At 42.6% G+C, this 13,768-nt stretch overlaps 1 protein-coding gene across 2 annotated transcripts in view; it reads right to left on the bottom strand.

The window, feature by feature from the left end:
* The window catches only part of ACP3 (acid phosphatase 3), a 50,517-nt gene that overhangs the window by 4,624 nt on the left and 32,125 nt on the right, over positions 1-13,768 (bottom strand). Inside the window, exons 10-11 of one of the 2 annotated variants that reach the window (XM_059390928.1) lie at positions 11,080-11,249; positions 9,231-10,401 (exon numbers count right to left, since the gene is read on the bottom strand). In XM_059390928.1, the coding sequence (XP_059246911.1) occupies positions 10,376-10,401; positions 11,080-11,249 (196 nt within the window). In that variant the 3' untranslated portion in view covers positions 9,231-10,375. Of the gene's footprint in view, positions 1-9,230; positions 10,402-11,079; positions 11,250-13,768 lie in introns of those variants that run through there. The other variant, XM_059390927.1, reaches the window with a different exon arrangement.

Genomic DNA, 13,768 nt, shown 5'->3' with positions numbered 1-13,768 from the left:
TGGGTGGCTCAGTCAGTTAAGTGTCTGCCTTCAGCTCAGGTCATGATCCCAGCATCCCAGGATCAAGTCCTGCATAGGGCTCCCTGCTCCCCAGGGAGTCTGCTTTTCCCTCTTCCTCTTCCCCTCCACTTATGCTCTCTCTTTCTATCAGATAAATGAATGAAACTTAAAAAAAATGCATTAAGTAAATAAAAGATTTATTTATTTCTTTGATAGAGGGAGACAGGCAAAGAGACCACAAGAGGGGTAGGGTGGGATGGGGGATGGAAGGGCGACCTGTTACGGGACGGGATCCTAGGACCCTGACACCAGGATCTGAGCAGTCAGATGCTTATCTGATTGACCCACCCCAGCTGCCTTCCCTCTCTTTTTTTTTTTTTTTTTTTGGACTGAAGTATTTCTAAGGTCTTTTCCCAGCATTAACTTTACACATTATAATATAGTTAAAATGATCAATTGCTAATAGTTTCAGGGTCAAAGGAAGTGCTATCATTAATTGGGTCTAAAAGAAATGGAATAACATCTTTTAGTTTCTAAATATGATTTTCAGTAAGTATCTTTCAGAGAGGAAACCTTGAGCACATGTTAACAATGACAAGCATTTTTAGGATAACTGTGTACTATTGCTAATCTGTACCTTTATTTATACATATCCCTTTGGTAGCTGACTAGTTGTGGGGAAATACACAGGGTCATTTTTTTATGAGATGCTATTCATTATTTCATCTGGAAAGTTACCCTCTACACACACACACACACACACACACACACACACACACACACTAGTCCATGATACTGTATAAAAAATAAATATCAATTTGTACCATCTCTAAAGGTATGTTGGATTCTGACTGTAAAAATAAAGGATTGCTTGTTGGCTTAGGCAGTGGGAGAGCAAACATCTTTCTGACTGTGGCAGCTCTGTCTACGGAAGCCCAAGTGCTCCACTGAACACAGCTGAAAATCACTTATTTAACCTAACCTTATCATTGCAGAGATGAAGGGAAAAAAAAGAAGAGGGATTAGGTAATTTGGCTAAGGATAGCAGATAATTGTATTTGGGTTAGAAATGTGGGTTTATCAGTCTCATGATTTTAAAAACTATCTATTCATTAATGACTCCCATATTTAAATCTGCCCCAAATATATTCATAGGCTCATATATTTAACTGCGTATTTGACATAGTCCCTTGGACATCTAATAGGCTTTTCAATCTCAACAAGTCCAAAAATAAGCTCTCAATTCCCTGTGCCCTCCCCTGCCTCAAACTCTGTTCTTCCTGTCACGCTTCCCATTTCAGTTGATGGAAACTTCCTTCTAGTGTCCCAGCCCCAAAGTCTTGGAAACTTCCTCTTTTTCTCTCACATTTTGTAATCAATCTTTCAGGAAATCCTGTTGGTTCTACCAAAAATGATATCCAGAAACCAATGATTTCTCCCCTTCTCTGCCACCACCCTGTTTTGAACCACAATCAACTTTTGCCAGAATCACTACAACATCCTCCTGACTTGTTCCCTATTTTCTTCCTTTCTCCCCTACAGTCTATTTCCAGCACAACAGCCGAATGACTTAAAGTCAAATCATGACACTCTTCTACTTAAAACAAAGTTTGCAATGAATGTTTATCTCACTCAGAATGAAAGCCAAAGTCGTAATGGCAACAGTGTATAAGGCTCTGTAACACTTGGCTTGATTAACCTCTTGGCGTTCCTCTCCTTCCACTCTCCTCTCACTTACTCTCTTTTGGCCACACAGGCCTTCCTGTTGTTCTTAGACATCCCAGAAACACCCCCATCTACTGCCTTTGCTATAGTTGTTACCCTCACCTAGACGCTCTTCTCATGAATCTCTGCATTAAGTAATTCCATCACCTTCTTTGCTCAAATCTCATATAAATATATTTTTCAGATGTATGTATTTATTTCAAGGAAAGAAAGTGAGCAGAGGGAAGGGAAGAAGGAAAGAATCTGAAGCAAACTCATCCCTGAACCTGGAGCCATATTTGGGGCTTGATCCTACAACCTCGAGATCAAGACCTGAGCTGAAATCCAGACTCTGATGCCTAACCAACTGAGCCACCCAATCTCCCCTCAAATCTCATCTCTCAGTGAGGGCTTTCTATTTATTTTTTTATTATTTTTTAAAATTTTATTTATTTATCTGACACAGAGAGAGATTACAAGCAGGCAGAGAGAGGGGGGGAAGCAGGCTCCCTGATGAGCAGAGAGCTGGATGTGGGGCTCGATCCCAGGACCCTGAGATCATGACCTGAGCCAAAGGCAGAGGCCTTAACCCACTGAGCCACCCAGGCACCCCGAGGGCTTTCCATTTAAAGGGACAACCCAATATGCCCTTTACCCATGCCCACCCCCAGCTTGGCACTTACAATCCTCACCTTCCACAGTGTTTATTATTTATTATCCATCCCTCTTGCCCTTTAATAGAACATAAGCTTCATGAAGGCAGAAATCTTTGTCTTTTTTGTTCATGAACGTAATCTAGGCACTTACAATAGTACCTGGCACATAGAAGGTGCTCGATAAATATTTGTGGAAAGAACTACTGATCTAGAACTCAGTGGTCTTCTCCTGATGTCAGGATGCCTCTTAGCATCATGAGAAGGTGAATATTAATAAAGTTAGATCCTAGTGGACAGGTGCCATTACCACTGTGAATGCAGTTAATATAAAGGTAGAGGGAAATGAACAGACTTGAAGAAGGAAGGAAAGGACTAAATGGAAATGAGCGAAGAAGGCAGAGACTAATGATTCTTTAAAATTAATGTCCTTGGATGACCGTATCTGAAAATTTATTTACAATTATTTTTATTGGCCATGTTGTCATAGTAGTCCCATGGAGTATGCTTTCTCAATCTTTTTCCTTCCTTCCTTCCTTCTTTCCTAGACATGCAGTGGGAACACACCATATGGTAGGCCAGTTATTGGCCTAACCCAGTACTGGATTCTGGATTTCCATGACCCTTGTTTTTGGGATCATCAACATCTAGTGGGAGAATCTGATAGACAGTTATGAGGTCATGTGATCAACAGTAAAATAAAAGTGTAAAAGACTTGCCACTGGAGTAGAGAAAAAACTGAGATTAACACAAAGATTTCTATTTAGAAGAGAAAGAGGTTGGAAAGCCTTTTGAGAGATGCTAAGATTTGAGCTGACCTTTGAAGTAAATAAGACTTTGCCATGAGACAGAATGAGTTGCACACGAGTGTGTTTGGGAAATGATGAGCAGTTGCTGCAGTATAGCTTCTGGTGGAGTACAGGTTCAGAGAGGGACGTTGGGGCCTAGGTCTTAGAAGGTCTGGTTTGTCTTGGGCACATGGAAATCATTAGCAAAAGACTCAGGAGACATGGAAGTGACCGGGCTCCATTTGTGCTTAAAACAAGAAAATCACTGCAAAGAAATATAGGATGGTGGAGATGTTCCAAGCCTGATAACTGCAGAAATGTCTTTGACAAGATACCGAGGGCTCAGCACTGGAAGTGTGGTCCTGACAGTGAGGACGAGGGAATTCTAGCAGACCCCGAAGTGGCCCTGCTGGGGACTAAATGTACTGGTAAAGGAGAAGTGGAATCCTGGGGACCCATGGGTTCTCGTTTGGGTAAAGGAGATGATCAGGCTATGAACTGAAACTGGAAGCACATAAAAAGGATCAGTTTGGAGTGGAGGACATAATAATTTTCATTTCAGTTGTAGGATTGAGATATCGTCTTATCCTCGTAGAAACGATCATTAGGCGGCTGGAGAAAACAGGTCTAGAATGCTACATGGAGACATGGAAATAAGGACTGTAGAAGATGGAGGCCTGGTGATACCGGCTCATGGTGAGGGTAGAGTGGGGCCACCAAGGACAGCACATAGGATGTGAACATTTAGGGGCTGGAAGAAGGGATGAGCCTGAGAACACAGAAAAGGCTCAGGAGACAGTCTCTCTCTTTCTCGCCCTAATTTTTTAAATTACACACTCCCTGGTACTGTGAAGGATTTTGTGAGTTTGACAGAGTCATGTTCTAGAATCTGAGAAAAAGAGGGCGTGATCAGTTGTATCTCGTGCGAAGAGACAGTGCTGGAAATGACTGAAAGCCCTCTTACCACACGGGGACACGTGAAACACGTGAAAGCTGCTGAAGGCAGTGTGAATCAGCATTACTTTGCTGGAAACTATTTTGGCAATAAGTATTAAAAGCCCCTACCTCCAAGTCCCCCCTGCTTGTCCTCTTTTCCCCTTTGAGAAAGTGTGCCCTCATCTGCATCCTTGGATTACTGCAACAGCCTCCCAGCCCTGCTCCCTGCCTTCAGTCCCACCGCTCTCCAATCTGCTCTCCCCAAGGAGTGCAGAGGTCTTTCTAAAACAAGAAGCCAGTCCCATCATATGTCCTCTGCCTAACCTTTTTTTTTTTTTTTTTTAAAGATTTTATTTACCTGGGAGAGAGTGAATGAGAGGGAATAGGAGCAGGGGGAAGAGAAGAGGGAGGGGTTAGGAGAAGGAGAATCAGGCTCCCTGCTGAGCAGGGGACCTGATGTGGGACTTGATCCCAGGACCTGACCTGAGCTGAAGGCAGACACTTAACCAACTGACCTGTCCAGGTGCCATCTGCTTAAAACCTTTTAATGGCCAGAGCTACTCAGTTTGTCCTAAGACACTTAATGCCCACCTCCTCAGCATCTTCGTGAGACATAGTTCTTCTAATTCCTAAAACGCTGCATGCTGTGTCTAGCCTTTGGGTTTCTACACATTTTCTCTCTTTTTTTTTCTGGTAACTTTCCCCTCTTTCCTCACCTCTACTCTCTCAGTTAATTCTTTCTCTCCTTTAGGCTTTAGTTTAAACATCACTTCCTCTGAAAAGCCTTCTCTGACCGCTTAGACTCAAGCTAATTGCCTTTCCCATCTGTCCTCTATTATAGTGTTTACCATCCTTAACCATCAGGGCTTCTTTAATTCTTTATCTCCCTGTCCTCCCGGCCTGCCTCCCCATGCCTCTGCCAAAGGGTCTGGGTCACATGGGGGCAATTTTCTTGTCTTGCTGCTATTTCCTCAGCAGACTTAATGCCTCCTCCATAGACACTGATTAGGTACATAATATGTACTAAAAAAAAAAGCTACTGTTTATTGAATATTCACATACTTTGATCCACTAATTTAATTTTTGGGAATCTGACCCAGGGGGATAGTCAAGAAGCTGGCGTGGGATAGAAAGGGAAGAGGATACAGTAGAAATATGGTGGAGAGTGTGAGGCTTGAATCCTGACCCTACCACTTGAGGCATGTTATTTTCTGAGGCTCAGTTTTCTTCTCTGTAAAATGGGGATGTGTGGTATTGGCAGGAAAATGAAGACAGGTTGCTGGATTAGGCACTGATGACTTTCAAAAGGGATGTTTCCAAAGAGGGATAGTAGGAAGACCATCATTTTTTTGAATAGCTCAGGAGCGAGAGAGATGAGGAAATACAGAATGTAAATGATTAATTAGTTCAAGAAAATTGGGATTGAAGAGACTGAGAGCAGGTGCTTGAAGCTACTCTTTGATGAGAGATTTGGGAATGTTCCTAGTAGAAGGAAGCCAGAGCAGAGGAAGAAAATGAAGCTAAGTAAGATTCGTCAAGGTCCTCGGAGATGAGTAGTGGGATCCTATACATGAGAAAAGGAGTTAGGTTACTCAGGGAGGAACATGTTTTCCTGAGGGGAAGCAGTAAAGGCAGGTTAAGGCCATTAACATATTTTGAGGTAGTGACAGGAGAACCTAAAAGACTTTTCAATGGACCGTCTTGCTCTTCTTAGGACATCTCATAAGAATTAAAGAAGCCAAGATGGAATTCAAAGTTTGGGGAAAATAACAAGGCTTTCCTGTAGAATACAGGAGAAGAGTCCAGTAAGGGGGAATGTGTTTGCCAAGAAGTGCTGAAAGATCCAGCTGGGGTGCAATAGAAATTTCAACGTTCATAATCTACAGTGGTAACCATAGGTTCCTGTTCCACTCAGCCGATCAGAATGTAGAAACTGTGTGGTTGGCTTAATCGAGGGTTGGATATTGCTGTGGTGGGCAGCGTATATGGGATGGGCCACTAGAGTGATGTCAGACTTGCCTAAAATGGAGGACAGGTGTGGAATTGAGGAGTGAGTTGGTGTATACCAAAGCAAGTTCCCAATGTCATTAATGAAGGATGACCCATGTCCTGGGAAACTGATGATAAGTGGCAACAAGAATGAGAAATGGGTGCTGTCATTGGCCTTCTCTCTGAGGGAAGGGTGGTGCTGGAAGGGGCTCTAAATAGCAATGGGGGAACAAGAGAATGCCAAGGTAACTGTGATGAAAACAGACCAAACATCACAGACATATTGGCATATACATATGCATTTGTAGTTAGTGACTGGGCCTTTATAGTGTAGTCACATTTGAGGCTCATTTGTAGTTTCTCTCCCCTATTTATTGAACACTTGGGTTCTAGGCTTCTGATATCTGGGCCCAGCACGAAGAAGTCAGGCTAAGTATGAAGGGCTGAATATGTATTTATTTATTTAGATTTTATTTATTCATTTGACAGAGAGACAGCGAGAGAGGGAACATAAGCAGGGGGAGTGGGAGAGGGAGAAGCAGGCTTCCCACTGCGCAGGGAGCCCCATATGGGGCTGGATTCCAGGACCCTGGGATCATGACCCCAGCTGAATTCAGGTAGATGCTTAATGACTGAGCCACCCAGGCGCCCCTGTTGATTTATGTTTAAGGTTTATTTATTTATTTTGAGAGAGACAGAGAGAGAGGCGGGCAGGGCAGAAGGAGAGAGAGAATTTTTTTTTTTTTAAAGATTTTATTTATTCATTTGACAGACAAAGATCACAACTAGGCAGAGAAGCAGAGAGAGGAGGAAGCAGGCTCCCTGCTGAGCAGAGAGCCTGATGTGGGGCTTATCCCAGGACCCCGGAATCAGGACCTGAGCGGAAGGCAGAGGCTTTAACCCACTGAGCCACCCAGGCCCCCGGAGAGAGAGAGAATCTTAAGCAGACACCCAGCTGAGTGGGGAGTGCAGCTCAGGGTTCCATCTCACAATCCTGAGATCACAACCAGAGCCAAAATCAAGAGTGAGATGCTTAACCGACTGAGCCACCCAGACACAACAGGGCTGAACATTTATTCACTTAGTAAATTTTGACAGAAAGTACCAGGTTCTAGGCATTGTCTGAAGATTCAAGGTGTATAAAGGTCTGGATCTTGCCTTGGGCATGTGGATATTTACTGTGAAGTCTCAGGTTGATAAAGACTATAAGGGTGGAAACTAGAACTTCCTACCACTAATTCTCTTTCCCATGAAATATGTGGTGTTGGAGACTGAGAAAGGGTTTGGGAGACTGTTAGCAAAGAAAGTCTGACAGTGTCAGTAAAATTCTGCAATTAAGAAAAGTATTTTCTAAAAAAGAATTTTATCATTTTCAAGTAACATAGTGTGGAACTTAGACTTATGAATTTCCCAGCAAAGACTCTGCTTAACTTAGTTGATATGAGAATGAAACTGATTGGGTCTACTAGCACAAGTAAATAACACTGCTTATAGGTGAGGGTAGGATTTCATGGGTGGTGGGACTGTCAGGCATTCTGCGTGTACTTTATTTAATGGTTTGTCCTGCTTTCTTTTCTTTTTTTTAAAAAATTTTATTTATTTATTTGCCAGACAGAGATCACAAGTAGGCAGAGAGAGAAAGGGAAGCAGGCTCCCCGCTGAGCAGAGCCCCCCCCCCCCCCAATGTGAGGCTGGATCCCAGGATCCTGGGATCATGACCTGAGCCAAAGGCAGAGGCTTTAAGCCACTGAGCCACCCAGGCACCCCTGTCCTGCTTTCTGTACTGGCTTTCTCAGGATACTCTAAATATTCTGTAGTCATCTATATTTTCCCCCCAATATAATATAAAAATTCAGTAGTTAAAACTATTATTCAAATGTATCTGGGCACCCCGTACTTTTATTAGCTAAATTTTGTGGCCCTACTAAGAAATCACTCAATACCTATAACCTCTTATACTTTGGCCTGCTTAATGGTGTCTCTGTCAAGGCAAATAGGACTTTCTGCTCCAGGAATTTCCCCACACTGATCACAGTCTGTCTTTCTGAAATTTTCACCTGCTTCCCCAACCATCACTCTTTGAGACCACATGGAACAAATCTAAATGTTTTTCCTTAAAGGAGTTCAGATTTTGAATTCATCTTGTTGGAAACCACCTTATGTTATAGACTCTTAACAAGCTCTCTATGAGCTAACGCCAGTGGCGTGCTAGTAAACTGCATCAAAACCACAAGAAACAAAACTAATTTGTGGCATATGCTGATTTCTGTGGTGAAAATGCTCCTGCTAGGACACCATGACCAATTTCACACTGCCAAAGTCAAGTCTTTGAGTTCAGAGTTGGGAAAGATGTGCACGTGGCACTCTTGAGGTTGGTAGGTATTGGCTCCAGCACAACAATCCCTAAGTTTTCTCTTTATTAACATATTTTTGTAATTAGTTTCACTCTATTTGAATATTAAGTTGCTGATCCTAGTGTGCGAGAGAGAGCATGAGGGTGGTGGGGCAGAGGGAGAAGCAGGTTCCTGCTGAGCAGGGAGCCTGACATGGGGCTCGATCCTAGGACCCTGCGATCATGACCTGAGCTGAAGGCAGATGCTTAATCGACTGAGCCACCCAGGTGCCCTGACACTGGTGTCTTGAGGAAAAGAGTTTTATAAACACTCTATAGGCAGGTTTGGTAAGAAGAGGGGACAGATCAGCTATGGAGAATAAAGGAGAGGTTGGGATCAAAAGTTAACTCCCAGGTTACTGGGTATTGCTGCAAATCAAGATAGAGACAGTAGGTTCAGGGAGGAACGATAAGCAATTTATACATTCCTGGAGCAAATATTTATTGAGTGCTAATCCATGTCAGGCACAGCTATTTCTGAGGACAGATCTAAGAGAGAACACAACAGATAAAGATCCTTGCTCTTGTGGAGATGATATTTTATCTTATTAGAATTGGCCCCTTGATTACGTGTGGGAATCTCCTTAGACCCAGAATCTTCTGCTGAATAACTCTACTACCCTTTCCAGGTTCAAGCCACTAAGACATTTGATAAATGGCTTTCTAGTACCTTGTGCCACACCATTAGAAACCTCCATCCAAACTGATTTCATATGGTGCAGCTGTTACCTCCTACAGATTGCCTTGGCTGCCATTCCTGACTGCTTCCATCCCTCTAAATCCAGTTAACTCTAGTCCCCTAGCAGCTCTTATAGTCATAAGATACAACTCTTGTGTAATATGTATCTTTTTGCTTCCCCGCTACATTATACATTTTCCCAGGGTGTTTTCTTGCAAGTTCCCCCTTAACAGATGAAGCAGAGCCGTCCATCAGCTTAGCCTTTTTCTGAAGCAGTAAAGTCCGAACTTAGTACATTTTCAATGTAAGATATTCATCCAAGCAGTCAAAATCATTTTTACTTTCCATTAATATTTTCCTTCCAGTTACATTAAGATAAAATCCCCAAACAAAAATAGAGCCCCTCAAATAGGTCCTTCTTGGATTTCATTCTAATTTAACACATACACACTTTTCACAATTCATCGTAACAGTAATGTTCTGAACTCCCTACTAGCAACTTTATTCACTGTTTTACATTTGGCTTACTGCTGGAGGGAAGTTACATGCACAGGGAGGGAAGGGTAACTAGATGGTACTGCTGGGGACAAATATTTACTTGGGAAAAAGTAATACAAATAAATATACCAATGTCAAATGTCAGTCATCACATAACCCACTAGGCAAGGGAATAGCTTTGCTCTGGACTCTGGCATCCAGCAGATACCATCTCTAGAAACCGTTTCATCTTTATCTGTCATGGTCACGTGGCACAGTGTTCTCTAGATGTGTTGCACCTGCCACCCGGGCAATCTACACAAGTCTAAAGGGTGTCATTGGCACATGAGTTCTTCTTGCACAGTGAGTCATTTCCGAAGGACCTGTGAACTTGCTTAGGTTTTCTGAAGATCCCAGGATCCAAAGCCTTACACATCCCTCTTGTGCTCAGGACAGCCATCACCCAGCCATACTTTCAATATTCCAGTAAGTTTTGATCTTGGAGGCACTTAGAACATTCTTACATTTATAATTTTATTCCACTTTGATACATGTCATCGTACTTTCTCTCTTAAAACCAACTCCAGAGTCGGCATCTCTTACCAGCTTCGTGGGAAACCACCCATGCAGGGTTCTCATCTCTGGTGTGTTGTGTGCTTAAATAATATTACTTATTTGCTAGGATGTCTGTGCTCCAAGAGCTGCCATATATATTATATACAACAAAGTTTTCCGGCAAAGTTTGCTTTTGGTTTCTTCAAAAGTAACGTACAATTTCCAGGGCTAAAGGATACAAAGAGGTATTTACTTTTCAGCTTTTCTTTTCTTTTCTTTTTTTTTTTTTACCCCATATGTTTTAACATAAATAGAAAAAGATAGGACCAGCTTCCCAGTGTAGACGATTTCTGTAGATGGTTCCACTGTATTCACTTTTCTGCCTTTCCTTGCAAGAAGGCCAGAACCAATAGGTAAGCTGGTCCTTTGCCCATCTGCCTAGGATCAACTTTTTCCTTTCTTTGCTCTCACTCTAGATTATGGATTTTGTTTGAAATCTGTTTCACTTCAGACACTTTAAAGAACAACCTCATTTAATCCCACTCAACTGATAGCTGGGAATTCTTAAAAAATGACCCCAAAACTGTGTGGCCAATCATATAGCTCATGGCAGGCCCATGAACTTTGATCTAAGTTTAATCTCTGATTCTATTTTGACATGATACCCTTTTCTATTAACACTAGAAAAACCAAGCCAAGGTTTAGGCAAGGGGGGGCAGGGAGAGAGGTAGGAGTTGACTGAAGTTGGGGGCCCCTGAAACAGACAATTATCACCCCGAACCCATTTCCCTCAAATCTGGGGGTGATGGCCAAGTCATATTCTCAAAGCCACATCTGCCTGGAGAAAGGGTATTCTGCCTTTTCTGCAGAGCTCTGCAGACACACTAACTCAAACATCCCCGGTACCTTGGTCTTTGCTTGTGGTCATACACTCCGTGGACCAGTCTTGGGGGATCACAGGAGCAACCAGCTTAGTAAACTCCGTCAGAGGACAGCTGGGAATGCAGCCTGGCAGCGTGAGGGGATATGGCTCGTGCTGTGTCTCATTCCGGTAGTACATCTCTACAAAGTACTCCCTGGTGGGGGAAGGTAGAAGACAGAGCTGTTAGCTCTGTGTTGTTGAATTGCCATTGAGTTATTTTCCACCTGGCCCATAATATGTCAGCTGTAGTTAAGAAGTTAAGAAGTTAGGGGCTTCTGGGTGGCTTAGTCGGTTAAGCATCTGCCTTCGGCTTGGGTCATGATCCCAGGGTTCTGGGATCAAGTTCTGCATTGGGCTCCCTGCTCAGCGGGGAGTCTGCTTCTCCCTCTGCCCCTCCCCACCATGTGCTCTTTCTCTCAAATAGAAAAGATCTTTAAAAAAAAATGTTAAGAAGACACAGGTTAAGAGGGGAAGAATTTACAGGAATGAGTGAATATTAGCTAACTTAGGTGTGAGATGGGTAGATTGGTACAGGTGGGCCAGATCCAGAGGGTGGAAATGGGAGGGCTGGTTTGTTAGATAACCAGGGGCAAAAGAGGTGGGGACCAGAAGGTTTAATTGGAGAGGGAGCTGAAAGGAGATGGTTGGGGGGAATTGGGGTGATCTGAAGAGACTTTGAATAAGAAGTGGGGAGCAGGTGGGATATTGGGTTTTCCTTCTCTTATTCTCTCCCCTTCATGATTCTCATTTACTTCATTTTCTCTCTTCTTCTCTCAGGATTTCTTTTAGGTTTTCCTCTGAACGAAGGTATCTCTGCTCTCCTTATTCAGGTAATAAACATGGAACTGAGCAATATTTAACATATCTGCTTAATTAAATATACATCCAGACTTTGTAAAAATTATACCTCAGAGAGAAGGTGTGGGTGTATACCTAAGTCCCTATACTCCCTCATATTTGATACTTTATTTGAAAAAACAAGGTGTATGCCAGCCTTATAAAATTAGTTTGAGAGCCTATGGAGTCATTTGCCAAAGAGGCAGGAAAGAAGCTCAGGTAGGATTTAGTGATCATTCTTGGGTTAGAAACCTCACAACTGCAACCATTGGGTGTTTTTATAAGTAAGCCTTTTAAAATATCACTTTCAGGGGTGCCTGGGTGGTACAGTTGTTTTTAAGCACCTGACTCTTGGTTTCGGCTCAGGTCATGATCTCATGGTCAGGGGATTGAGGCCTGAGTTGGGCTCTTTGCTAGATGCGAAGTCTGCTTGAGATTCTCTCTCTCTCCCTCTACCTCTCCTGCTTGTGCTCTCTCTGTCTCTAAAATGAATAAATAAATCATTAAAAAAATTTCACTTTTAAAAGCCACATAACCAGTAGTAACCACAAGTATATGTGTGTATGTATGTACGTGTGTGTGTGTGTATTAGGATTTATCTACTTATTTGTCAGAGAGAGAGAGGGAGGGAGGGAGCATGAACAGGGGGAGCACAGGCAGAGGGAGAAGCAGGCTCCCCACTGCCAAACAAGGAGCCTGATGTGGGACTCAGTCCCAAGACCCTGGGATCATGAACTGAGCCAAAGGCAGCCGTTTAACAGACTGAGCCACCCAGGCATTCCTAGAGATATGTTTTTCAAAACTTCCCAATATTATGTGAATGACTACTTATACCCTGGAATGATGTTCCCAGTGACAGTATCTTTTTTCTCAAGATGATATGGCAAAGATGACTAATAGTTGATCAACATTCATGATTCTCTTTCCACATACTAGAGTTATGGCTGAGAAGGGACTACATTTCCAGACTCCCTTGCATGTAGGTGAGACCAAGCAACTAGACGCATTCCTTGGAGATACTGTGGGTTTGGTTTCAGACCACCACAATAAAGCAAATATTATAATACAGTGAATCAAATCAATTATCTGGTTTCCCAGTGCATACAGAAGTTATGTTTATACTACACTGTAGTGTATTAAATGTGCAATAAAATTACACCTAAAAAATGTGTGTAAGTTAATTAAGAATACTTTATTGCTCATCAAAAGAAATGAAATCTTGCCATTTGCGACAACATGGATGGAACTAGAGCGTATCATGCTTAGTGAAATAAGTCAAGCGGAGAAAGACAACTATCATATGATCTCCCTGATGTGAGGAAGTGATGATGCAACATGGGGGCTTAAGTGGGTACGAGAAGAATAAATGAAACAAGATGGGATTGGGAGGGAGACAAACCATAAGTGACTCTTAATCTCACAAAACAAACTTAGGGTTGCTGGGGGGAGGGGGTTTGGGAGAAGGGGCTGGGATTATGGACATTGGGGAGGGTATGTGCTTTGGTGAGTGCTGTGAAGTGTGTAAACCTGGTGATTCACAGACCTGTACTCCTGGGGATAAAAATATATGTTTATAAAAAATAAAAAATTAAAAAAAAAAGAAAAAAAAAGAGAATACTTTATTGCTAAAAAAATGCTAACCATCATCTGAGCTTGCAGCTATTTGTAATCTTTTTGCTGGTAGAGGGTCTTGCCTCAGTGCTGATGGCCTCTGACTGTAGGGTGGTGGTTGCCGAAGGCTGGAGTGACTGTGGCAATTTATTAAAATAAGGCAACAGTGAAGTCGCCACATTGATTGACCCTTCCTTTCACCAACCATCTCTCTGCAGCATGTGA

This window comes from Mustela nigripes, chromosome 2, assembly GCF_022355385.1.
Source record: "Mustela nigripes isolate SB6536 chromosome 2, MUSNIG.SB6536, whole genome shotgun sequence".
Lineage (NCBI taxonomy): Eukaryota > Metazoa > Chordata > Mammalia > Carnivora > Mustelidae > Mustela > Mustela nigripes.
This window is presented reverse-complemented; position numbering and strand designations above follow the sequence as displayed.